Source organism: Astatotilapia calliptera, chromosome 4 (assembly GCF_900246225.1).
Source record: "Astatotilapia calliptera chromosome 4, fAstCal1.2, whole genome shotgun sequence".
NCBI lineage: Eukaryota > Metazoa > Chordata > Actinopteri > Cichliformes > Cichlidae > Astatotilapia > Astatotilapia calliptera.
The window spans coordinates 8,900,171-8,924,654 of NC_039305.1; the positions used below are offsets into that span (position 1 = coordinate 8,900,171).

The window sequence follows — 24,484 nt, forward strand, 5'->3', positions numbered from 1 at the left end:
TCATTTCCCGTACCTCGGTGTCTTCCGTCCGTCGCGCGCATACACAGGCCTCTTTACGACTCGGCTGGCAAAGATGGCGGATGCACAAGTATGTTCGGCAAAACGGCGTGGTGACTTTAAATCGACATATTTACACTTTAATAAACATTTTACTCATCTAGAATTAAGTATATGCCATTATAGTGTTCTTATATTTGTTCCTGAGTCACTTCAAACTACATTTACGCGCTTATAGTCAACATTTTTTGCTCCTCTGTACTCCCTCGTGCAGCGCTCAAGTAGCCGGAATGGTAGCCTGGTTAGCTTAGCGTGCTATTACTTACCATTCCCTATTAATACGGCTTCTACTCTTTGCATGATGTGCGTGTTAAGTCTTAGCTTTTAGGCACGTCTTCTGTAACTTGTTAGGCTGCATGTCATATTAACCAAAAGTGAACATAGGTTTAGTGAGAGGAAGTAAGTCTTAAGTCGACTAACGAGCGGCGGCGTGTGAGAGAAATGCGTGGTGAAGGTGATGTGATTTCTATTTCAAAGCTTTAACTCGCTGATCTGTATTTCTGACCAGACCGAGAGATCCTATCAGAAGCAGCCTACCATCTTCCAGAACAAAAAGCGTGTTCTGATCACAGATGGTGGCAAGGAGACCAAGGAAAAGCTTCCTCGCTACCACAAGAGTGTTGGGCTGGGCTTCAAAACACCAAGAGAGGTAAATGAATCATTTCAAGGCATTTTTCAAACGTTTAAATACATTTAAAACTATTTGGTTGTAAGCTGCAGATGATGTTTTTCTCACGATGGTCTTCCAAGCCTGCAAGGTTCTGACGACAATGCCTTTTGGCAACACTGATGCAAACTTGTGATTATGATTTCATGTTAGATTTGATAGTCTTATCACTTATTCATATACAGTAACATGTTTGTTTTTTCTCCAGGCTATTGAAGGCACCTACATTGACAAGAAATGCCCCTTCACTGGAAATGTTTCCATCCGTGGCCGTATTCTCTCTGGTCAGTTGAATGTCTCGTAGCACAGACAAGTGTTTTTACAGACGTCCTAAACTTAACTTTATTTTAAATGAAACCAGAACAGTGTAATTTACTAGAAACCACATGTCTTCCTTTTTTGTCACTGTCCTGCAAATGATGCTTATCTCACGATGGTCTTCCAAGCCCTTTGGGTTCTGACGACAATGCCTAATGGCAACACTGATGTAGTCTAGTGACAAAAGTTCTAAGAGCAGTTTTCTAAATCTATCCAGTGCCATTTTATGACTAGAGAAAGTGGTATAACACAAAATGCTGTCCATTGTCTGTCTGAAGGTGTGGTGACCAAAATGAAGATGCAGAGGACCATTGTCATCAGACGTGACTACCTGCATTACATCCGCAAGTACAACCGCTTTGAGAAGAGGCACAAGAACCTCTCGGTCCATCTGTCACCTTGCTTTAGGTATAGCACCTCACATTATGTTTTGTTAAATAACCCTTTAATTAATAACTGTGTTCCTTCAAAGCCTCTTATTTTGCTGCATATGATGTTTTTTCTCACGATGGTCTTCCAAGCTCAGGAAGCTCTGACGACACTGCCTTTGGCAAAAACTGATGCAGCTTTGCTTCAGTATGACAACATTTTCTGTCAACTTATTTTTGGACATGCATACCCATATTAAATTCCCCTTTGCACTGGTTTTTTTTTTTTTTTTTTTTTCCTTTGTTTGTTTTGTCTTCCGCAGAGACGTCACAGTTGGAGACATTGTGACTGTCGGGGAGTGCCGACCCCTCAGCAAGACAGTGAGATTTAACGTCCTCAAAGTGACAAAGGCCGCTGGAGCCAAGAAGCAGTTCCAGAAGTTTTAGATGTGACTTTGAACAAGATGTCTGCCGTCGGCTAATTTGTCTCATTTTGAAATAAAGAAAATCTTGGTTAAATTTTCCGGAGCAGACTGAAATATAAAACATTTTTGTGTGGATTTATTTCCAGTAGTTTGAGCATAATAAAGAGACGGCACTCTATGTATTAATGGTCACTGTAACAATATTATTGATGCATTTATGAAGTACTTGTATGAAAATTAAGTATTTTAATTTTGGGTACTCTGCTTCCTGGTCTAAAAGTCTATAAAATCTGGAATTGCAGTCATGATAAGGTACACTCTCTTTCAATTCTAAAATTTATCAGGGCACAAAAGTTCTGGTTCTAGAATTATTTAAATACAAGCCTGGATGAGCAGCAACAAATAACATACTGTGAGTGAACAAAAACAAAAGAAAAATGCAGAAGCAGTGAGTTAAAATACATCAAGATTCAACAGCGTGTTTCTAAACTGTTCACCTTTAAAAACAGCACAATGAACTGTAGTGACTGCATACAAAGACTATCAGTCTTTTTATTGGGTATGAGTTTGGGCTCACTTTCTTACTGCATTAGTGAGGGTTTCTCTGCACAGCATTTTAATTGTGTGGACTTTGCTAATACAACATCTTGATTCTTGTCTTTTTCAACTATTGTAAGTTTGTTGCTGTGCTTGGAATCATTATACTGTTGCATGACCAGGTTTGAACCAGGCTTTATTGGTCAAACAGATGGCTTCACGTTTGGCTCTACAAGATTTAAAGAGCATTGTTCCCAAGTCCGAGGAACAATTGCTCCCAGATTGTTAACAATTTATCTCCTCAACATTATTTTAACACCTGAATGCTGCAGCAAACTGCCAAGAGAGGGATATAAAATAGAAGTTCTTTCATTTTCTTTTATAGATGTTCTCACACTTGCTGCTTTCCCTATTGTTTCCCGTGTAAGCAATAAGGGTGGACTTGATTTTCACACACATTTTTTTTGAATTTTGAATTGAAATTTTTGAATTTTGATTCAAATTGTTGTCAGATTATTAATCGCATGGTGTAATATGTTTTGTAGTTCATCTGGACTATAGTTTGAGGTCATGTAAGCCCTGCTACAGAAAACATGTTTTACATCTTCATAAATTAAACCTTAGAAATGAAAGAGAGTGTACATTGTTTTTCTCAAAACTAGTAGACAAAATAATGCAAACAAGGTGAGGCTTTTGAAGTTGAGTAGATAAAGTTGAATCTATATTTTTATATTCAGTGCTTTAGTTCACTTACCAGCTTTATTGGTCTTTCTCAGGGTGGCTGCTCTACTGTTTTAATAAAATAAATCCCATAGATTGTCCCTACAAGGTACATTACTGCAGCTGGCAGGTGTTTCTAGTAGCCTACAAATGCTTTTAGTGATAAATTGTAAATAATTCTACCTTCAATAACTTGGGTGTCCTAAGGCTGAAAGAGAGTTATTTCCTAACTGAAGACTAGTTAAAGCAGCTTGGCAATGATGGAACATTTAGCTTAATAAGTATGTTTTTTAATTAGCCTGTAAAAAGCATTAAATCCATGCAGTTGCTAGACATGGCACTAAAAGCACAAAAGAGATTATGAAATGACTACTGGACCAATGAGATGGAAGATGCAAATGGACCTCTTCAACCTCACTTTTCCACTTGAGAGTCTTGAGAGTCTAAAAAAACAATTAGTTTTGTGCACAAAAAACAAAAACAAAAAACCCACATAGTGTCTCACTCAAACACTGGGTCATGCTGTAGCATGTATTCATAATTATTTTTTAAGCAATCAAAATGCATCAACCTGTTCCTAACCAATCTCCCTATTATCACCAGCAGGGGGCAACAGATAGCTGTTTGAATCTATTTACTCTTGAATCTAACATATGTGGTAAATGGATTAGCCACCAGATTTTGTCCGATTGCAATCATTCATGAAACAAATGACAATACTTGCTTTGTAAATAAAAATTATGTTAATAGAATTTTTAATAATAAAATATAATAATAATAAGAAAACAATAGATAGAATATACTTTATTGATCTCACAAAATAGTACAATACAATAACTAAACAACAAAGTAAAAGTGGCAACAGTGGTAAAAAAAATAAAACAAAGAAAAGTACAAATGAATTATGAATATGCATAAAATATGCATTTTCATCTCTCACAGAAAGAAGAGTTATATAATAATATATAAAATAATATTGGATTACTGTTGAATAACATTAATGTCTATTTCAGTGATTCCAAAGGTGTGATTCAGGGCCTCCTGTTGGGCCATTAAGGTACTGCAGGTGGGCAGCAGCAATAACAGAAATTCAGTTTGAATTTAATCTGTATGTATGTACAATTAAACATAATGGTATTAGTTATACTTAAAAAACAAACAAACAAATCAAAACAAACCACAATGTAATTAAATGTAAAATTAATGCATGAATTAATAATGATAATGAATAAAATACATTACATTGATTTTTTTCAAATCATATCTCTTGGATATGGAAAATGACACTTGCATAATGCTGCAGCCACAATATGACCTCATTATCTTTTACTGTTAAGGCCCAAAGATGCTCAGTGTGTCTGAGATTCAGAGAAATACACAACAAGTGTGCTTCTCAGCTGATTCATTTGCATTTGTCCTTATTTCTGCTTGAGAAGCTGACAGCTCTTCTGTGTGGGAATCAGTCAGCCCCCCCACCCCCTTTACCGTCTGCTAGCTGAGTGCCGTGACAGAGGAGTCACTATTAACAGTACATGCTTTTTTCTCAGTGCTCTAGTGATTGTGGGACATATGGTGATGATGTGAAAAGGAGAAAGTGGTTAATGTGAGCTCAGCCATGTAAGTAGTCCTGTCATTTAATGATTAGCAGACTGAGCAGCTGTTCTTCTGAAGCTTTGCTATGGAAAAACAAATATTTCCCTCAATTACAGTTTTTACTTTTGTTTTTGCTGTAATAATAATAATGTAGCTCTCCACCCATGCTGCAGTGTTTACCTAAACAGCAGTGTCCCAGCTTCAAACCACAAATTGTCCTCTGTACCGGGGCTTTCCCAGCTCTTTCTCTCCTTCATTGCCGACACTACGGGAGGGTGGGAGGGCTTGCAGGATGTTCTCGGAATAACAGGCTCTCTCACAAGCAGACACCCCAGGGAGCATGATGGCCCTGAAGGACCCCCAGCCCACATGAGTGCAAGCATGCTCCCAAGGAGTGTTTGTCTGAGGGCAGAGGTCTGATCCCTTAAGAAGTCTGAGCAACCATAATAAACCAAAACTGACTGTCAAAACTGTGATGGATATGTACGGGTAGATAAGCCTGGCGATGTTGCTGTTGTTGTGCATAGATCCAGAAAGCTAAGATAAACTGTGCTAATCATTTAAGCTAAAGAGTTTTCAAAACTTCTGACGCACAAGATGCAGACATACATTTCTTTGTGCCATTGTTCTGTGTATTTTCTTCCACGCAAGTCTGATTGCTGAATTCAAAAACAGCAACAAAAAAAAACCTGTATTGATTTGCATTTTCATCCTCACTTCTTGAAACACAAGCCCTGCAATTCAGGGCTCAGCTTTGAGATGGAGAAACCAGTCACGCTTCTGCTAAACTAATTTCAAGTTTCCATTTGGAGGCATCACAAAAAGTGAAGATAGATTCTGTGTAGAGTGGAATTTAGTAGAGCATCCATCACTGGTGGCTTACTCGGGCCCTCTGTGCATATGAAACAAATGTATTTTTTTTTAGCACACTCATATAAAAGGGGTCTCAGCACGCTAATATCTGCAAACAGCAGTATTGCAACATGTTCTTCTGTTCAATAGTACTCTTTAAACATTGTTATCTATATATTTTCTGGCCATGACAGTGGACACACAGCCAGGTCACTTCACATTCCTCCAGTCTGCCAACATGTTTACCCAGAGTCATGGAGCATGCTTGCAGCCATGCTTACTTGTGTACCTAATGGTAGGGATGTTAACTTTAAGGGTCATCCCAGTGAGGGTAATCAAACAATCAAAACAGAGCCCTTCTGGTGAGCCAGCAGGAGGTTGCAAAGTCACCGAAGCTGGAGCCTGATCATGGGCTGTTTGGAGGCTGTTAACGGCATCAGACCTGATGGACTGAGCAGATGCAGAGACTGTTTTGTGTAATACAGAGTAGCCTGGGCTTTAACAGATAAAGTCTTTCACTCTGTGGTCTGTACTACAGACAAAATAACAGACTGCTCAACACAAAGGTAAGCTTGTTTCCTGAATCTCAAAAAATCACCTCTAAATTTAAGTCTACCCTATGAGGGATAAATGTATTATATTGCTACAGACTTTTTTCTTCTACTGCAATATAATACAGAACCATTAAACCCACCACTTCCCTGTGGCGGCCTGCTAGGGTGCACAACACAAACACTATAGACTCCACTACAGGTCAACATGGGGTCACCCTCCACATCTGGCCATTCCATTATATTTTTGAACGGACAAAAAGGGTCCAAAGGCGTATTATTATGACACGATTCTCGGCCACAAACAAAGTGCCATGTGGTCAGGCTGCACACTGCAGTCATATATATTAAATATGGGTTTGGATGGCCTTCAGTTAAAGCCAGTGAAAGTGGATATGGTGGCTAATAGGCATGTCAAGATCTATGTCTTTAAGGTTAAAGGTTCTGGTCACAGTTATCAGTGTCCGTTATCTACAGCAGCACCTTGAGCTTCTTAACTGATTTTAAGTGATCTAGCAGATGTGGCTGCTGCTCTTCACTTGCAGACTCATCAGTTTGTGGGTGCTTTTGTAAAAACATGCTTTTATTAACCTTATGATTCCTGTTTGCATGTGAGTGAACGTTCGCTGAAGGGCAAAATTCGAACACTTCAAAGAGTATCTGTTACAAAACGCTGATTGATAACTGCTCACCTGGTCTGTCTGGTAAGTCGAGAGCCATGCAGCTACACTGCAGATTTACACGACATCTACTAATTCAATATTCTCGGCGTCCATGCCTGCCTGTCATACAAACTGCATGTTTGGCATGTGTGACTGCGGTGGGCATCTCCAATTTTACACCATGTCATCAGATCAAAAGGGCGGCTGGTGCTGGCGGGTCACAGGACAGGGTGTTGTGTGCAGCAGCAATTTTGGGTCATGTGTGAACCATCCAGCATGGCTGTCATCAGAGCAGCCCCGGGGTGTGCTCCTGCTGAGTGATGGCCTCACACTGGAGCCCTGATCAGGCAGAATCTGGATTACATATTAAACATGTGCTATTTTCAGATAAACCAGGTGATTTGTGTCCTCATGGAATGTATATTCATTTGTACTCGAACAGGCATCTATTGCTAATGAATACAAACTACATAAATAACAGAATTACTACAGAAATACCAGAAGTTTTAGTCTTTTGTTTTGTTGAATTCTTTGAGTTCGTGTTTTGAGAAGGTAAATAAAGACCTGCACTGTAAAGTGTAACACTTCTCCCTATGAAGTGTAACAGGAGAAACTCAAAGGAACGCCCCTCAGCAACAGTTTGTGCTATTATTGAGCAGTTCCTGTGCAGTGAGAAGAATTCACCCTGGCAGATGGTGGGGCCGAGGCCCCCGAGGCCCCAGGCAATGCTACACCCTGGGACCCGGATACCTAATCATGCCCTGTTGAGCCTCTCACCTGCTGCTCCACTGCTCACAATGTTATCTCATCTCCCTGACCTATTGTGGCTCCCATTGGTGATAATGACAGTTAAGAGACCCACGCAGCGCTGGAGCAGGAGCTCGGTCTCCCCGGAGAGAGTCAGAATCATGGGAAACCTCAGAGTAATCGATCTCCCCATCCTGCCTCCTCTGGTGGATCTTATTTCTTATCTCGTATTGCAGCAAACTACTGTGGTGTCTGTGATTAAAGCACAGATTGTTTTGACTTTCACAGCCACTGTTTTTAGAGCGCAATCTTATTTTATTATTATTATTTTTAATAAATCAGCTGTCAGTGCCCCTCATACACTGTAGGAAATAGAATTATAACAATGTAATGTAAAATCCACAGTGGCATTTAATTTGCTCTTTGTCTCGTCTCATCAGTCTAAAGTCTAATTTCACAATAGACAGAAGAAATTCCACTTGCTTGCCATCTAGCTCAGAAAGTGTTCACAGACCATAGCTATGTGGCCTTGGGTAACCACAGTTAGTTGCATTTTAAAAATTCTGTTCGCGCAACCTACTTAACCAAACCACAGTATTGTGAAGATCTTTTTTGTTGTTGTTGTCCTCTTTATTTTTGTGCTTCACTATTTTCATTTTCACTTGGTCATTTATCATGAGAAAAAAACCCTCCTCTTCATGTGTGACCTCAGTTCCCACATCTCAGACAGACATGGTCACAGTGGCCCATTTTTCACTGGGCTCTGCCCAACTTAATTAGACTTTCATTACTTCAGTCTGAATGTGTACCTCATCAGTAAAAATGAAGATGGGAAAATGACCTGCTAGGTCAAAAATAATAAAAGGGGTATTTGTTAAGTAAGTTTGGCATTTTACTTTTTGTCAAATATAATCCACTTATACTTTGTAAGCAAGTTCTTTTCTCTGTGTTCAGAATGTATTTACATAACTGATCCTGGGGCACGGTTCCCACTGAAGTGAATGCATTTGCTTATACACAATGACTACATTAAGGAGACAATAGCTTCCAGTTGCACATACTGTACTGTCAATCCTATAGCTGCTGGTTTGTTTCTCTATATTTCTAACTTCCCCAACAGGTGTTTAACTCCAAATCCACAAGTTCCCCCAAATCTCACATGAGGTCATTTAAAAATAAATAAATAAAGTTTTTGTTGGACTTGATGCAGCCTTTTTTTTTTTTGCTTTTATGGGAAATAGGACATTAGGTGACAGCCAATAGGTAGCTCCTAATCAAATGTAGTCAATTAACTGAACATCAGTTAATTGACTGGAAGTCCCAGCAAATTCATCTCAAGGTCAGACAGGTCAGGTCCTAAATTGCAAAAACCTAATATCTACATCCCAAATGTTACAAGCCTCAGTTAGCATGCAAAATTTTAAAATTTATGACATTACATTTAGAAAAGTGAACAAGTATGGCTTGTTTGGAAGGGTTGCCAAGAGAAAGGCTCTTGTCTTTAATGGAAGAACAGCTTAAGTAGCTTCTGAAGACTTGTCGAACAATGTCCTTTGGCGAGCATCACATCGCATTTGGTGGAAACGGAACACAGCAGATGAGCACACACACACCTCATACCAACCTTCAAGCAGGGATTTGGCTGTTAATCAAATGCACTTGATTGAGCAATAATCAGCAAGTGTGAGCAACTCAGAAGAAGAAGTTTGGCTGTTTGCTGATCTGGATCATTCAGGTGTGTTTAAACAGTACCGCAATTTTCCCAAACGTCCCAACAAATTCATCCCAAATAACAATGATAAGAAAAACTGCAAAAAAGAGAAGAAAACTACCAACTGGCAAGCAGGTTCTGTCGCTAATCAAATGCACTTGATTAATTGATTATCAACAAGTGTGAGCAGTTCTATGAAAGCAGACGTTTGGGCAGTTTACTGGTATGCAACATTCAGGGAATCGGGGCTTGTTTTACAGACCTGGGCACCTTGAAGTCATTGAGTCAACCATGAACTTGTCTGTAAAAGTATTCTAGACTCAAATGTGAGATCATCTGCCTGACAGCTAAAGCATGGCTGATACTGGGTTGTGCCATGGCCCTATTTACGTACAAATAATTCACAGAGTGCAAAAGTGCAATAAATGTTTACATTTTGGATGCAGATGATTGGATAAAGAACCAAATGATGTGTAAATTAATGTCCAGTTTCTTCTTAAATAATGATGAACTGACATCTCTTAAATTCTAAAGAAAATAACTAAATTTCAACATGATATCATCTTAAATCAGCAGAAATCTCTTCTGGCTTTTTGTTGGCTTATTAAAAAAAATGTGTGGGCTACATATGACATTTTTAAAAGCCTTTGTTTGGGGTCTAGTTGTGCTTGTGTGCTGCACACATTAAGGGAAGGAAGTGAAAGGGATTTCACAATGACCTGTTTCTTTATTATTTTCTCTATGAATGGAAAAAACAGTATCTTGTTTCTTTAGTAAATTACAGCTGAAAAGAGAACAAAAGAGATCAGATGGAAGGACCACACCCAATAACTCTCTGACTGATTTCAATTATGTTCCCTTTGTAGCAATACAATCTGTATCTAGTCAAGAGAAAGGAATGTATTCACATGGGATCTCCTACAAATTCGACCTCCTTAAGCATTAAAGGCCACTTAAATGCTGGTTATTTAGTGAGACCTGCTTAAAACGAATAAAATTTAACACGATGGCACATTTTCAATTTCAGTTTAAGAGCTTTGTGATTCATAGTTCAGGAAATCTGGAGGATATCTTGTGTCTTTCCACCTTGGCAGGATTCCTACTCTAAATCAACCATGCATATGTTATGTGTAATGTTAAAAATCTCACCATAATCATAAGATTATTAAAATATTTCACTCTGGATGAGGCTCAGATGTAGGCTGCAACTTTTCCACTGACAGAAAAAGGAGAACACACATGTTGACAGACCTCACAGATAGTTGGTTGAATTTCCTTCTTCATAACACAGTAGAAACTCCCCCAACAATTCTGCAATGTAACATCAAAGAAAAGTACTATCAAAATGACATTGTTGTGTTCAGTTTATGGGCGAGAGTTGTTGATGTAGGCTGGTACAATGAAAATAAATAACATTTGGCATGTCTTTGTTAGAGAAATGTTCTTACTCAGAGAGGTTTTATGTACAATCCAACAGAAGCCTGAAAACAAGAACCTTAAAAACCTATTCAAACCCTTTGTGACAAATGAATGCTAGCGCTTCAATGCAAAAAATGCATGACCTCCCACCCACCTCCCCATGTCCTCAGTGGTAGTTATGACCCCGACTGACATACTTCTTTTGCAGGCCAAGCACATGTTAAGACCACCTTCCCGTGAAACAGAGGGGGTGTTTTCAATGCAAGACAAGCTGAAGTGACACGGCTGATAACCCTGTGCCATTGTGTGCCTGGCTGCCAGAACATCTCTGTTTCATTGCAGTGCGTAAAACATGTTGGAGATAACAGCCAATCCCAAACATTCCGCAACAGAAAAAACAAAGCCGTCATTTTTCTCTCACCAAATCTCGTTTCTTAAGATAGATTGCATCTGTAAGACCACCATAATTCAAAGAGAGGAAATCTGATCGTTTGTAATGTTTTGTCTCTTGGGACAAAGTGGCATTTTGTAACATGTATGAAAACATATTTGGTAAGAAGAGAGAGCAGATTGGTGTGTGTTTGTGTTTGGAGACTTATTAGGGCATAAGTTTTACATTTACGTCCAATAGTTGGTATAAAACCCTTTTTAGAAAATGCTTCAAGCTGCTTTATTTTGAGACATGAATCATATCGAATTGGCCCCAGTTGTGCATTTTATTAGCTAAACATGCAAATGTGTCTTAATTAAAAAGCCCTGGCTTTTAACATCAAGTCTATTTTTGTTATAAGCAAAATGCAGGCGCTAGGCCACACTTGTGGACAAAACTGTGGGAAGAAGGACTAATAGACTAATAGACTACTCTAGCACAAACAATCTTTTACACTTATATAAGTTGTTAACTATGCTTGTGTAATGGGTTAGTAGCCCAAAGCAGGTGCTACACAAAGAAGTAATCCAGACACTTTGACCAAAGAAACCTCGGTTCAAGAGCTTAGTTAATGGTATGGATCTTTATAACACTACTGCTTTAAAAATGAAGACTTCTCCGACTTTTTCCTATCCTGTTAAATTCCAAATGAAAACATTCTCAACATGTTACAATCAACAATTAGACACAACAGTAGTTGAGAGATTTGCTGTTTCATATTGTATTTGTGACAAGTGCATTTAGGCATATAAGTACAGGAATATGCATAACACAGCCTTGGCAGACCCATTAAAGAAGGACATCATTGCAAGTACTGCTATGCTTGTGTGGAGAAATCGAGGGAAGGAAACAAAGAGTTTCTCGACAATCTGTTTCATTGTCAGTTTCTCTGATCAGCAGAGCAACAATAATCTTTTCTGCTTTAGCAACTTTCAGGTAAAGATAAAACAAGAGACATCAAATAGAAAAGGAAAAACACAGTCAATCACTGTCTGATTGACTTGAACTGTATTCACAGAATAAGCTTAATCTGCAAAGCAAAAGCATAATCAAGCAAAAGAAAATGGATGAACTCTGACTGACCTTATGAAAGGTCATACAATGGTCAGTGAGTTTTTGTCTGTCACTCTGTCTTTATCTATGAGGCTGTCAGCTCTTTAGCTATAAAAACAATTGATTTTGTAATTAAGAAGCTTTCAGATTCTTTTTTGTTGGCTAGAGTATTCCAATCAACTGATACTGAATTTAGATTTAACAATAAGCCTTCCCAACTTTCCAGACTCAGAGAATCACCATACCACTGGTCCGTAACCCTCAAATAGCAACAACAACATAATCACTTTGTTTGCTTTTCATTTAACATATGGAAAAAAGTGACTCATCTAATGGTACACTGAAAAATCAAAGCCCCTATGCATCCTCAAGAGGTGGCCCCAACATAAACAGCGATCTGTTGAGCAGCAGTGTAAACTTCCTTTTGCTTGCTCTGATGCACACACTTCCTGAGGGGATTGGGATCTACACCAGACTGAACCCCATTCTCCATAACGGGGTGGAAGTGTTCCAGCCAACCAGACAAATTCTTGCTTGCATCTCTGTCTGCATGTATCTGTATGCAAAACCTAAAAGACTGCATGTGAAAAAAAAGCAGACATAAGCTGTGGGGGCATTTGTATATTTTCAGGGCTTAAAACTAGAATTACCACCACCAGCCAGCTCAGAGCTGTTAGAGTTTACATGTCTCCACATACTGGATAAAAATGAGACTTTAAAGGAATTTAATGAAAAGTATTAAGTGTTTTTTTGTCTGCCCATAAACACAAAACACAAAGTTGTAGTCATAACAGTAAACAACGTTTCACAAATTAACACAGACACAATCTGACTTCTGTTCTTAAGTTATGGCACTTAGAAAGTTATTTTTGGATAAAATAACAACATCACAAGGAAGAACATCAACATGGTCTTAATATCAGCACTTTCTCATTTGATTTCATTACAAATTTGTCTAAAATGCTGTCATAATAAGCATAGGAATAGTTGAGCTTCAGTGACCTTTGACTACCAAATTCTAATCATTTCATGCCTGGTTCTAGGGGACTTTTGTACCAGCTCTGTATCTGTAAGTGTTCTTGATATGCAGTACTACTTTCAGAAGAATAAGATAGACCAGGGGTGGGCAATTCCAGGCCCTGAGGGCCGGTGTCCTTCAGGTTTTAGATCTCACCTTGGATCAACACACCTGAATCACATGATTACTTCATTACCAGGCCTCTGGAATACGTTGAGGAGCTAATTTAGCCATTTAAATCAGCTGTGTTGGTTCAAGGACACATCTAAAACCTGCAGGGACACCGGCCCTCGGGGCCTGGAATTGCCCACCCCTGAGATAGACAGATAAACAACTGGAAAAAACAAACAGTTGTTCTCAGTATGGAGGTCTAACAGTATCCAAAGGTGTAGTGCACACTGCCTGGTATTAAAGATGGGCTACCAGTATGGCTCTAAGGGATGATATTAACAACTGTTGAAGAGATAAACTCATCATCCCCAGTGGATACATAACTTGTGTATCAATCATGTAATTGTAACTGATCTTTGACCTTTTACCTGCTGCTATCGTCAGAATAAAATTTCCTCCAGCCTTAGTCGTGCTTTGTATTTGGTGCTAATTAGAAAATGAACTAAGATTGCTACTAAACATCAACATACCGATGCTATCACCATTACCTTATTGGCATGATGAACATATAGTAAGCATATAGTTAGGGCTGGACCGGGTGACCCTGAATCCTCTCTTAGTTATGCTGCAATAGGTGTAGGCTGCTGGGGGGTTCCCATGATGGATTGAGTATTTCTTCTCCAGTCATCTGCATTGAATCGTACTTGTTATAAATCCCGCCTCTCCCTGAGCCTGGCTCTGCCGGAGGTTTCTTCCTGTTAAAAGGGAGTTTTTCCTTCCCACTGTCGCCAAAGTGCTTGCTCATGGCGGGATCATATGATTGTTGGGGTTTTCTCTGTATGTATTATTGTAGGGTCAACCTTACAATATGAAGCGCCTTGAGGCGACTGTTGTTGTGATTTGGCACTGTATAAATAAAATTGAATTGATGTGATATTTCACTGTTGTTAATTCTCTTTCGTTAGTTCTAATTTTTACTTGAAATCAAATAACTATTTTTAACAGTGTCTCTTGAACTGTTTCATCACACTCATAGTTCAAATTAAAGCAGCCAATAAAACATCGGTTCATACCCTCATAAAGCAAGGGTGGCCAATTAATTTTCTCAACAGGCCACAAATAGGGCCTAGTTGTAACATCTAATCTTGCCAGTAGTGGTTTATAGAGTGATAAAATTAATACTGAACAGAACCGAGTTTAGCTTATTGATGTCCATCACAATAGTATCTCATAGATTCTCATGCAGCCCCTTAAGAAAATGAACTGCCTAACCCTGATGCAGAGTCACTGGTGACCAGTGGCATTTAAAACCCTCGTGCACACAGTTTTAAGCCTTAATAAATATTAAACTGGTTATCTATTAAAGTAAATCGGCTCCAGTACACTGTTTGTTATGATGGGATATATTCACTATAGAAACAAAAGTGATTTTTGTACCAGGCTTCAAACATTCTTCTTTTTTCTGCTGTAACTCTGACTCAGGCCTTTATAGAGCATACAGATTTTTCAACCCTGGAGTGTTATTGGAGGTGCAAATCATTTGGCCATATATGGTTCCCTGCTGATAAAAGAATAAGGAAGTGTAATTTTTGCCTCTTTGCTGTTCTTTTGCTTCATTGTTTAGCCTTGAAGGCTGCTGCAGCTCATTTCCCACAAAGTCTTGTGTTAAGATGATGTTCCTCAGATATAAATGATGTCAACACTACATGTTTTCTGAGAAACAAGTCTGTTAACTTAATTGTTATGATAAAGGTGGATTATCTAGCCGGTCCCACTAATTCAATGTGTTCTGCAGTTTATTTTTGATTTCCTGCACCATGACTGGAGATTCATATCTCTGCTGGCAGTAGCCCAACTGCAACAAAATCACATCTATGAAGGTCCCCAACCTTGGCACTTTGAGAAACACTACAGCTAGTCCAAGAGGTCATAGCATTGCACTATGGAAGACACGACTGGGGTACAGTAGGTATGTGTAAGTTTGGACCTCCTGGGGGGAGTCCCACCCAGGAAGAATGGAGAGGAAACCGCACAGATGGAGGTCAGAGTTGGGTGGCTCACATCCTACTCAGTGTTTGTCCTGTTATTCTAATCTACGCCAACACACACACACACGTGGGATCCCGATTGGGGAATAAGGCTATAGGGAATCATCTCAAAAAGCCTTCTTTAAAGGCTCGGCAACATATGGAAAATTCTACAAACTGCAGAACTCTACACTACTACAACTCATGAACAAGAAAGCATGGAATGACACTTAGGAAACCGCAGGATTTTAAGAATTGTTGTAAAATGCGGTCTTTGGGGTGACCTTGCCGCAAAGTCGTGTAAAACCAATATAAAAGAGTATAATTAGAAAGAATACTGCTCTTAACTGTCATTTTTCATCTACGGAGGACTCTATATCCAACCTTAAGGCATGACTTGGCAAGTGTAAAGTCCTTAAAGCCTTTGAAGACTGTCCGACTGATGTATGGCATTTGAATATATGATATCCTTCTGTGATTATTTGCGTGGCCTGTATCATGTTTTTTCCAGGCTGTTGCTGAGTCCGGAGGCTAAAGCTGGCCGATGTCATGTTTTTCATGGCTGAAACACTGACACCATCCTCAGATGTTAAACGTATTGAGAGTAAAAGTAAACCCCTCACTACTGTGTGGGACAGGGAAAATACATTTATAATACTTATCATGCTATGTTTGTACCGATTTATTATCTGCTAAATACTAACACACCAATAAGCCTGATGCATTGTTGCATCCACAATTTTTTTTTTTGTAATATCACAAGAAAAGCTATTCCTGGATGGTATTTACAGCACACGACTACAAAGGCACAATCTCCATGTGCACCTTTCCTGAATATGTGACTATGTTCTCATTGTCTCATCAAAGGTCACACCGAGACACGTCAGGCAAACTCTGGCCAAGACCAACGAAGCAGCGGTAGTGACCTGGGAAATCGGGATCTTTCCGTCAATACTGCAGAGACAAAGAGATGTCAGGGGATGATGACCCTTTCCAGCTAATCAGAGGGAAGGTCTCCTCCCTCTACCTCTGCTCTGACAGTGAAGAGGTTTCCATGTTTGTGTTGGCTCGTGGACGCCTGGCGGTACATGTATCCTTTCTGGCACAAGTTGATGATACAGATACTTATCTTCTGTCTTTGCATGGAAGAGAGGAAGCCACAGTTTCATCAATTAATCTTGTTTATCACTGCCTAAATTCTGAATCCCTGTAAATGTAATTATTCAGTTTCCTTTCACATAGTTTTTGCCCAAATTCCTGGACCACATAATCCACAGATAAAGTTATTGTAAACCACATCTTGAAAAACTAATTCAGGCTTAATTTCCATGTCCATTTTCTCGTCACCTCAAATGTATTTCAATTTTCAGTGACAGTGGGACATGACTGAATTTATAACAAACACTGGCTGTCAGTCAGTCAACCACTTTGGCCTAGATTAGAATATATTACTGGCAGCTGAATGGTTATGATGTTTTGTTGAGACATTTGAATCTTTAACAGATGTCCATTGTTGGAGTCCAGACCATACATCTCCTTTGTGCTTCTGATGTAATTTTTTAATGTTACTATTCCCCTTTCTTTAGTTGTTATGTACACACTGCAAATATAAAAAGAGTTAGCCCCACAGAAGACAAACATGGTTGATGAAATGCAGCTTTGGCTAGCAGAAAAATGGCTCCAAACTTGAAACTTGACCTAAATATTAAATTTTTTCAAACCACTGCCATCCATCCAACTCTTTCCTAATGAGTTTATGGCCCCAGCAGGTAGTTTCAAGTCTTATTTTGTAAAATAGAGTCCCTTTTAAAGTAAAAAAGAATAACAAAAACAGTAGAGTTAAATTTATCTCATGGCCGAGTAGCTGTTCGCCTGTGAGTCAGATGATGGGCCATGTTTCAAAACACCAAGAAACTAGTCAGCTTTAGACTTCACAACAGGCCTTCACTAACCTGTAGGTGACAATGAATCCATCCATTTTTCATATACAGGACATACACCATAATCTATTATATAATTATTTAAGTATATTATATAATTATTATATAATTTATTCCAAGATCAGCATAGTAAAACTCCCACCATTGTGAATAACTCTCGGCTCATATACCCATTGCCATGTTTTATGGCATTATTGAGTTAAAAAGGCTTGTAATGAATTTATTTCATGTTTTCTGAACAGAATAATTGACTTTTGAACCCTTTGATGCATCTGCTGATATTGTATAATATTTCTTTTATCCTCTGAGACTGTTCCTTTTGTTCTTCAACAGTAGCTTTATAGAGCGATGGCCCTTTTTCAGTCACTGTGGCCAAGCATTGGCTTAAGATGCATATCTAAGTGTGCTCTGACCTGTGCTTTCTTCATGCCGACTGAAATCCACAGTTTGTCCAGAGTCCTGACCCACTCCAGTCTATGCCGTGACCCTGGTGATGTTATACAAATGTCATGCATCACAGGACTGATAGCTCTTGCATTTGGCCTACGAGCACTGTTGCAGAAAAGGTCCTTTGTATGAAAACAGGGACCCCCTAGCCCAATGGTTTATTACATACAAGGTTTAGCAGGGGAAAAAATGCTGTAAGGTTTCTGCTGTCAATGCCATCTCAAAAAATGCTTCCGCTTAATTATTTGTAATGTCTGTTGTTTCCTCAAGCCATTTATAACTCAAGCTGGCTCTTTATTTGAGCGGCCTTTGAGAAGAACAAAGCTCTTGATGCTGCAGTATACTTTGTGGTTTCCTTATTTCAGCATTGCAAGACTTTTGAGATTTATAGTCAATGTTGCTTTGATGTTAAAGATTGATAAAAGTTGTAATTGTGTTTAACTCCCACAATAAATTGTCTTTAACAAGCTTTGGAGTAACATGTTATCATAATATGACATATAATCCTGTCCAATGATTTTAGCTGAAGAACAAAAAGTTCCCTTAAAGTTGCAATAAAGACATAATTAGCTTAGCAGGATCTTTGGGCTGCCTTTCACTCAGTTAAGCGAATGATTTATTGCCCATTTGGTGAGATAAGATGTTGAAGCCAGGATTTGATCAAAGACTTGATTCTTCTGTAGCCATCACCTCAAAGGAAATGACTTACAGTGAAGCCACAGTAAACTGTCAGAACGTCAAGGTCTGCTTTTTTATCTCTGCCTTTTCTACAGCACCCCGTGGCTTTGCAGTTCTCCCAGCTGAAACCATCTACAGACATTAAGGTTTCTTATTATAGTGACTGTTTATAGATAAAGATTTCATGTTTGTGTGGTGTACAGAAAAGTATGCAAGAAAATCACACGCACACAGTCACATACAGTACTTTTGAACTGTAAAAATTATTTTAAAAAATGGTGAATGATTTGAACAGTAAATAAAGATCCTCTCAGGCTGCTACAGCTTAAAAAAAAAATTAAACAATATACCATCAGCAGTTTTGTTTTTATATCTGCTTGTTTTCACGGAGTCCTGCTTTCCTGTTTCACTGTCACTTCATATTTCTTTCATCTGCAAAATTACTCAAAAGTAAACCTGATCCTGCCTGTGGTTCTGAACCAAGTTCTGCAGAATATCTGCAACCAGAAACAAAATAAAGCCTTGTTTTGCCAGAGATCCCAGAGCCTAAATTGCCATTTTATGTCCCAGACAACAGAAAGCTTAGTGATGCAAGCAAGCTGCCATGGAAACCATGGCTGCATGCTGTATTGGTTGTGTGAGATCCGCCCTTTTGCCCTGACCCTTTCCCTCAATGGTGGCACACTTTCCCTGGGGGATTTCACATACAACATCTGCCCTGTCCCCCCTCACTGAGCCACCCACTCCAAAAGCTGCAGAGCTTTTGGACAGGCCTTTCTCAATAAAGGCCATCCACACACACCTGCTGAGAGGGTTAGAGGTCATCATCCCAGCAAGGACATGACCTGCAGGGCTCCAGCCTTGGTCCCCCACACCACATAGCAGAGGAGAAAGAAGCACAGTTAAGAAAATTCATTCTTCTCATTTTCCTTCAAGCTATCACTGCAACAGATCAAAATAAAGCCTTTTTCCTAGAATGATCCTGGAGAACACAAGTTTTACTGATTTTTCTAACACATTGCATCAACCTCTGAAAACACTTTCCCTTTTCATGTTCCCAGGTTTTGGTGTCTGGCTGCTCCGTCATGTGACTGCTGTGGAGACAGAAGAAGAGGGAGTTCCCAGTGGCGTCTGTTCGGATTTCTGTGCTGCCTGCTGCCTCATCGGGGCCTAAAGGAATCACCCGGCCCTCATCAATCTGCTTCCACATTCCACAATAGCCGACAAAGAGACTCCACTCTCAGTGGCAGATGGCTTCGCCTCAGGCTAACCACGCCAAGCTGCCATTGTTTAGACCGAAGGGTTTGATGCAGGAACCTTTGTTCCTCCTCCTTCAGTGTCACAAAGGGTCCTAGGATGCTGAAGTTGAATTTAAACCTTCTAATTCGAGTAACACCAATAAAGTTTCCAATATTGAAAATATGCTTTAATATAAGGTATACAGCATGTTGCTATGAATAAGGAAGCTAAGTATGTATAAGATATAGTGGGTAAATAAAATGAAACACTAATGCTGTGACAAAAGGGTGCGATACCAAGGATTATCCTGATTCCCACAGGAATACAGGAGGTAAGCGTGGGCCCAGCAGGGAAACAGCAGCAAGCTCTCACAGCTTGCTATCGTACTAGAAGCCATGTTTTCTATTGTTATCTCCAACCAAAGCACTGAGTCAAAATAAGAGAGCCTTGTGAAACCACAAAATTTATTTTTTAAAAAGTGTGATAATGGCGTCAGAATCACAGATATCAGTAGTTTTATATTTTTTTATGAACAGTTAAAAACTACAATTCGATTATTTTTGCATACAGGGAGGTTTATGTGGTCCTTTTTGTCTCAGATGGTGCTGCTTTCAGCTCTTCTTTCCCACCATCACTAAGAACTCAGACCTTTGTTGTTCTTGATATTGTAAGCTCTTCTAATTTACTATTTAAACTAGTTCCTGACCTATATAAATAAAAAAAATGAAATGAAGTAAGATGGATTATTGCACTTTATTGTGTGCAAATACTTTACTGAGTCACTTTGTAGACATCTGTTGCATTTGCACTTTGCACTTTTATTATCTGTTTTTAAAGCTATGATGCCTTAATTTGCATTAGCAAAACATGCACAATTAAATATTTTAACTAGTTTCTATAGCTGTGCCCTTGTATAGTGATTTTTTAAAATTTGGTCCTGCATTTTGCTGGAAAAACATCAACATGCTGATTTTTTTAATCTAGCAATGAATTCTTCACCTGTACCTTAATTGTTTACTAAATGTGTGCAAACCGCAATGTAGTTTGAAAACAAACCATGGGTGTGTGTTGTTGGAGGATGTGTTTGTGCTGCGGGGGGGTGTGAACATTTTTCTTGTAATACAAAGGAGGGCTCAGCAAACAAAGTTTGGGAACCACTGACTTAATGTATCTGATGCGCAGTTCACTTAGACATCTAAATAAATATTAATGGGAACGTATGTGTACTTTTAACCTTGTGTGGATCGGAGAGAAAATTCAAAATAAAATTAAACCTGTTTTTTTTTTTAAGTTATTCAAGATGTATAGTGTACACTAATTCCACCCAGGAGAACAGTTCAAGGAAATAAGTATAAGCCCCAAATTCCCTTGACTGTCTTGCCCATAATGCGTGAATAGGAATCTCTGACCACAGCTTTACTACAGTGGTTATTTTACAGAACTATTAATATTCTCCAGGCAAAACTTCTGCTCTAAAAAGCCCATGTTATCAGTGTCCATTTTCACTTGCATGTGTGGTGTATTCCTAGAAGCCCTGTTTTATCAGACTATTGTTATTTTTCCCCAGATACTGATAGACTGTGGCTGTTTAAACTGCTTTCGTCGATTGTGGAACAGAAGTCCATCCAAGAAACAGTATAAACGCCTCCTGCCTGACCTCAGATTTTGGCAGCCCCTTGATGAGAATGTGATAATCAGTGAAGCGGAAAACTGAATCCTGAACATTTGCAGGTTGTCCAGGCTTGATAAACTACTTCTCATAAAGAAAAAGTGGGGTGTTACCTGCATATACTTCCTAATACGCCACTAAGCGTGTTGTTTGCTGATGTTTGGAACTCATGTAAGGCTTGTAACTATGAAGCAAATTAATGGGTTATTAAACTACACAGAGCCTCAAGTGACAGTTTTCTGTCTCTCTTTTTACCAGTCAGATCAACATGTTAATGCTGGTCAGCAGGTTCTGTTCAGAGTTTCAATTTAAATAAATCTGGATATGTTTCACTGATTTTTTTTTAAACTTTTAGTCTTGTTTAAGTTAGATATGAATCTTAATGATATCATAAATGAATAACAACTGTGATGTTACAGCAGTTCAGTGATACCCACTGCTTTGATGTCCTTACCTCTGACATTTTATGTTTTTTCTGAGCTAGCTAATGAAGCATGGATATGTTCAACTTGTTTTGTAGTTACAGCCATCCGATCTTTACATACTATACATATACTGTTTTTATGGTTTCTTTTTTTTATTCCATTGACGATGGTTTTTAAAAGATTCGAATTCTGCCTATTTTACTGCATTTGTGCTAAAAGTCTGGTAAAGGACTCCCATTCCGCATAATAGATTCCAGTCAACATGGAAATCACATATTGAACATGTTAAAAAAAAAAGTTGGCTAAAAGTATTTATATCCTGGGTAATGTTAGATATATATTAGATTACAAGACAATGAGAATATTGACTAATATGAAACCATTATATTTATTACAGAAGAGAGCGCTTTGAATTATGCATAATGTTAAATATAGAGAACACACTAATAATTTGTTTATAAAATCGAAATTGTTAAAACTAGAAGACATAGTGAAATTACAGACTTTAACTATTATGTTTAGGGCGAAAAATAAAACACCACCTCTTAAGTTACAAAGTTTATTTGTATTGTGTTCAGAAAATGGGGACGGAAGAAGGAAGTTTTATTTTAAGCACCGGTTTGCTCGAACCACACAAAGGCAAATGTGTCCAACAGTCACAGGCATAAGAAACTGGAATTCTCTCAGTGATCATCTTAAGTGTTGTATAAATGTTTCTCAATTTAAAATCTGCTATTAGAGTAAAATGATAAACCAATATGAAGAAGTTGAAAAGAATAGAATTTAATTGTAGAAAAATGATCCTTTTAGTTTGATATTTAGTGGTATTGCTCATTGTTGAGTATATTGTTCTGTTTGCTTTGCTTTGTTTTGTTATGTGCAGAAAATTGTCATAGTGTAATTTTGGTTGCTTACTTGTATTATCACAGATAGGGGGCAGGTATCAATAAGAATTTATTCTTCTTCCTGCTCCTTTTCATGCATGGAAACAGTGTTACTTTAATTGAAAGGAATGTTGTGTATGGGAATGCATTACTGCTGCAACATGTGTGAAACAAAAAAATAAAATAAAAAATAATAATAATAGATAATAATAAAGTAAACAATATCACAAAAAGAATTGCCATATTGATTCCCTGTGGCTCAGTGCAGCACCCCCTGGTTTAAAGTCACATTGATCCAAGGTCCAGGCATAGTTTTACACCCAGATAAAGTTACATGGTGGGTTTTTGTAGGATCTAATGCTGCCGTTCAGTTACAGACCCCGGCAACTATTTTATGGCCTTTTCTTTGTAGTGCTTTCTTCCTGAAAGTGGAGGGAAGTGAGGATTTCTTTATGATGTGGGATTCCTTGAACATGCTCACCAAAAGCTCACAGCACCTTTGACTGACTCCATTCAGCAATTAACATAAAGCTGCCTCTCCATTAGATAGTATGCAGCCCCAGCTCTCTGGGCTTTTTGTGGGGGAGAGGGCTACATTTAACACATCTGTTGTCTCCAATGTCTGGGCAACCCACAGACAGGTCTGTCCACAGTGATCCTTTTATTTGGCTCTGAAAAGGCCTATAGGGGATCCTGATAGATGGCCTTCAAACCAATGAAAATGCAAAGCAGGGTATTGAGAAGAATAGGGAGCCACCACTCCAGTACAACCCAAGCCCCAAACCCCTAAACTTCCTTTAAAGGACTACTCTTAAACAGTCTGATGCTGAGCCTAATCATGTTAAAAAGAGAAGGCACGTCTAGGCATGTTTTATTTACTGAATTCAGCAAGCATTTTTTTTATCCTCTTTACCATCTCAACAAACTTAAAGAAAACTATTTTACCAAATGAAGCACTGGTTCAAAATGGAAGTTTTTCTTGAAGCAAGACTTGGCAAAAATTAAGTTACTATCCATGTTTTATTTAAATTTGAGGCTACTTCCAGACAACATTGAAAAGAAAAGCTCCACTAAAGCATATCTTTAAACAAATGCTGGTTTTATTTGATTGTGTATTTTGTCTGATGCTATTTTATTTCACACGGTTCATACACAACAAACTTATTTCATCTGAGCAGTTTTTGTTTTTCACATCATAATTTTATTTTTTCCTTCTGATCCACAATTGCCACTGTTGTGTTGGCCCATTCTGCTTTTCATACCCTGCCAGTTTATCCATTTTATTGGAAAAACTGTGTCCTCAGGGCAGAATCCATGTAGACTTGAAAGAATTAGTCAGAAATAATTATCCTCTCGTGGTGTCCACAGCTGTCTGCTTGTTTATCTGCAAGTTACAACAATCCCAACCTTAGTCACTCAGAACTTCTGGAAGAGCATTTTTCATTGGTTTGTAACCCCCCCTGGAAATGATGCCCCTGAATTTAAGTAAATATCAACTCTTACTTTCTTTCTAGCTCAGTTTGTGTTTCTAACCACCTTCTGAAAGGAAATTTGCTCAACTTTTTAGTTACTAAATCCTATTATATGCTCACTAGATGATGTTTTTCTGTGTGCTATTTAGAGCTGAGAAAGTACAGATTTGGGGCGATGGCACAGTTTTTGCAGTTTTGCCTCTGTACATCACCACAGTGGATTTTGAAACCGAAACTTAGTTTTTCCAAAATAAACAAAGTATATTTAGCTAAGAAGGTAAAGAAAAGACAAAATGTCACATCCGTGTATGAGGAAGTGTAATCCCCTGTATGAGGGATTAGAGTCCCAGGAAGTAAACAGTAAGCTCCTTAAAATGATTCTTCTTGTCCTTGATGTATTATTTTAATATTTAATACCAAATACTATATATAAATACTACTTACTACTATAAACATATAAATGA

The 24,484-nt window shown here is 38.5% G+C and overlaps 1 protein-coding gene and 3 non-coding genes across 4 annotated transcripts; all 4 read left to right on the top strand.

Annotated features, from left to right (window-relative positions):
• Nucleotides 1–5: 5 nt before the first annotated feature.
• Nucleotides 6–2,013, top strand: rps11 (ribosomal protein S11). The gene is made up of 5 exons (XM_026164442.1): nucleotides 6–88; nucleotides 566–706; nucleotides 933–1,008; nucleotides 1,321–1,450; nucleotides 1,734–2,013. The coding sequence occupies exons 1-5, from the start codon at nucleotides 74–76 to the stop codon at nucleotides 1,855–1,857; spliced, it is 486 nt and encodes a 161-aa protein (XP_026020227.1). The 5' UTR covers nucleotides 6–73; the 3' UTR covers nucleotides 1,858–2,013.
• On the top strand, nucleotides 773–856 carry LOC113021578 (small nucleolar RNA SNORD35). Its single transcript, XR_003272311.1, has one exon. It is a non-coding gene; the product is annotated as a small nucleolar RNA SNORD35 (small nucleolar RNA).
• Nucleotides 1,136–1,219, top strand: LOC113021580 (small nucleolar RNA SNORD35). The gene has a single exon (XR_003272313.1). It is a non-coding gene; the product is annotated as a small nucleolar RNA SNORD35 (small nucleolar RNA).
• Nucleotides 1,528–1,612, top strand: LOC113021579 (small nucleolar RNA SNORD35). The gene has a single exon (XR_003272312.1). It is a non-coding gene; the product is annotated as a small nucleolar RNA SNORD35 (small nucleolar RNA).
• Nucleotides 2,014–24,484: the final 22,471 nt, after the last annotated feature.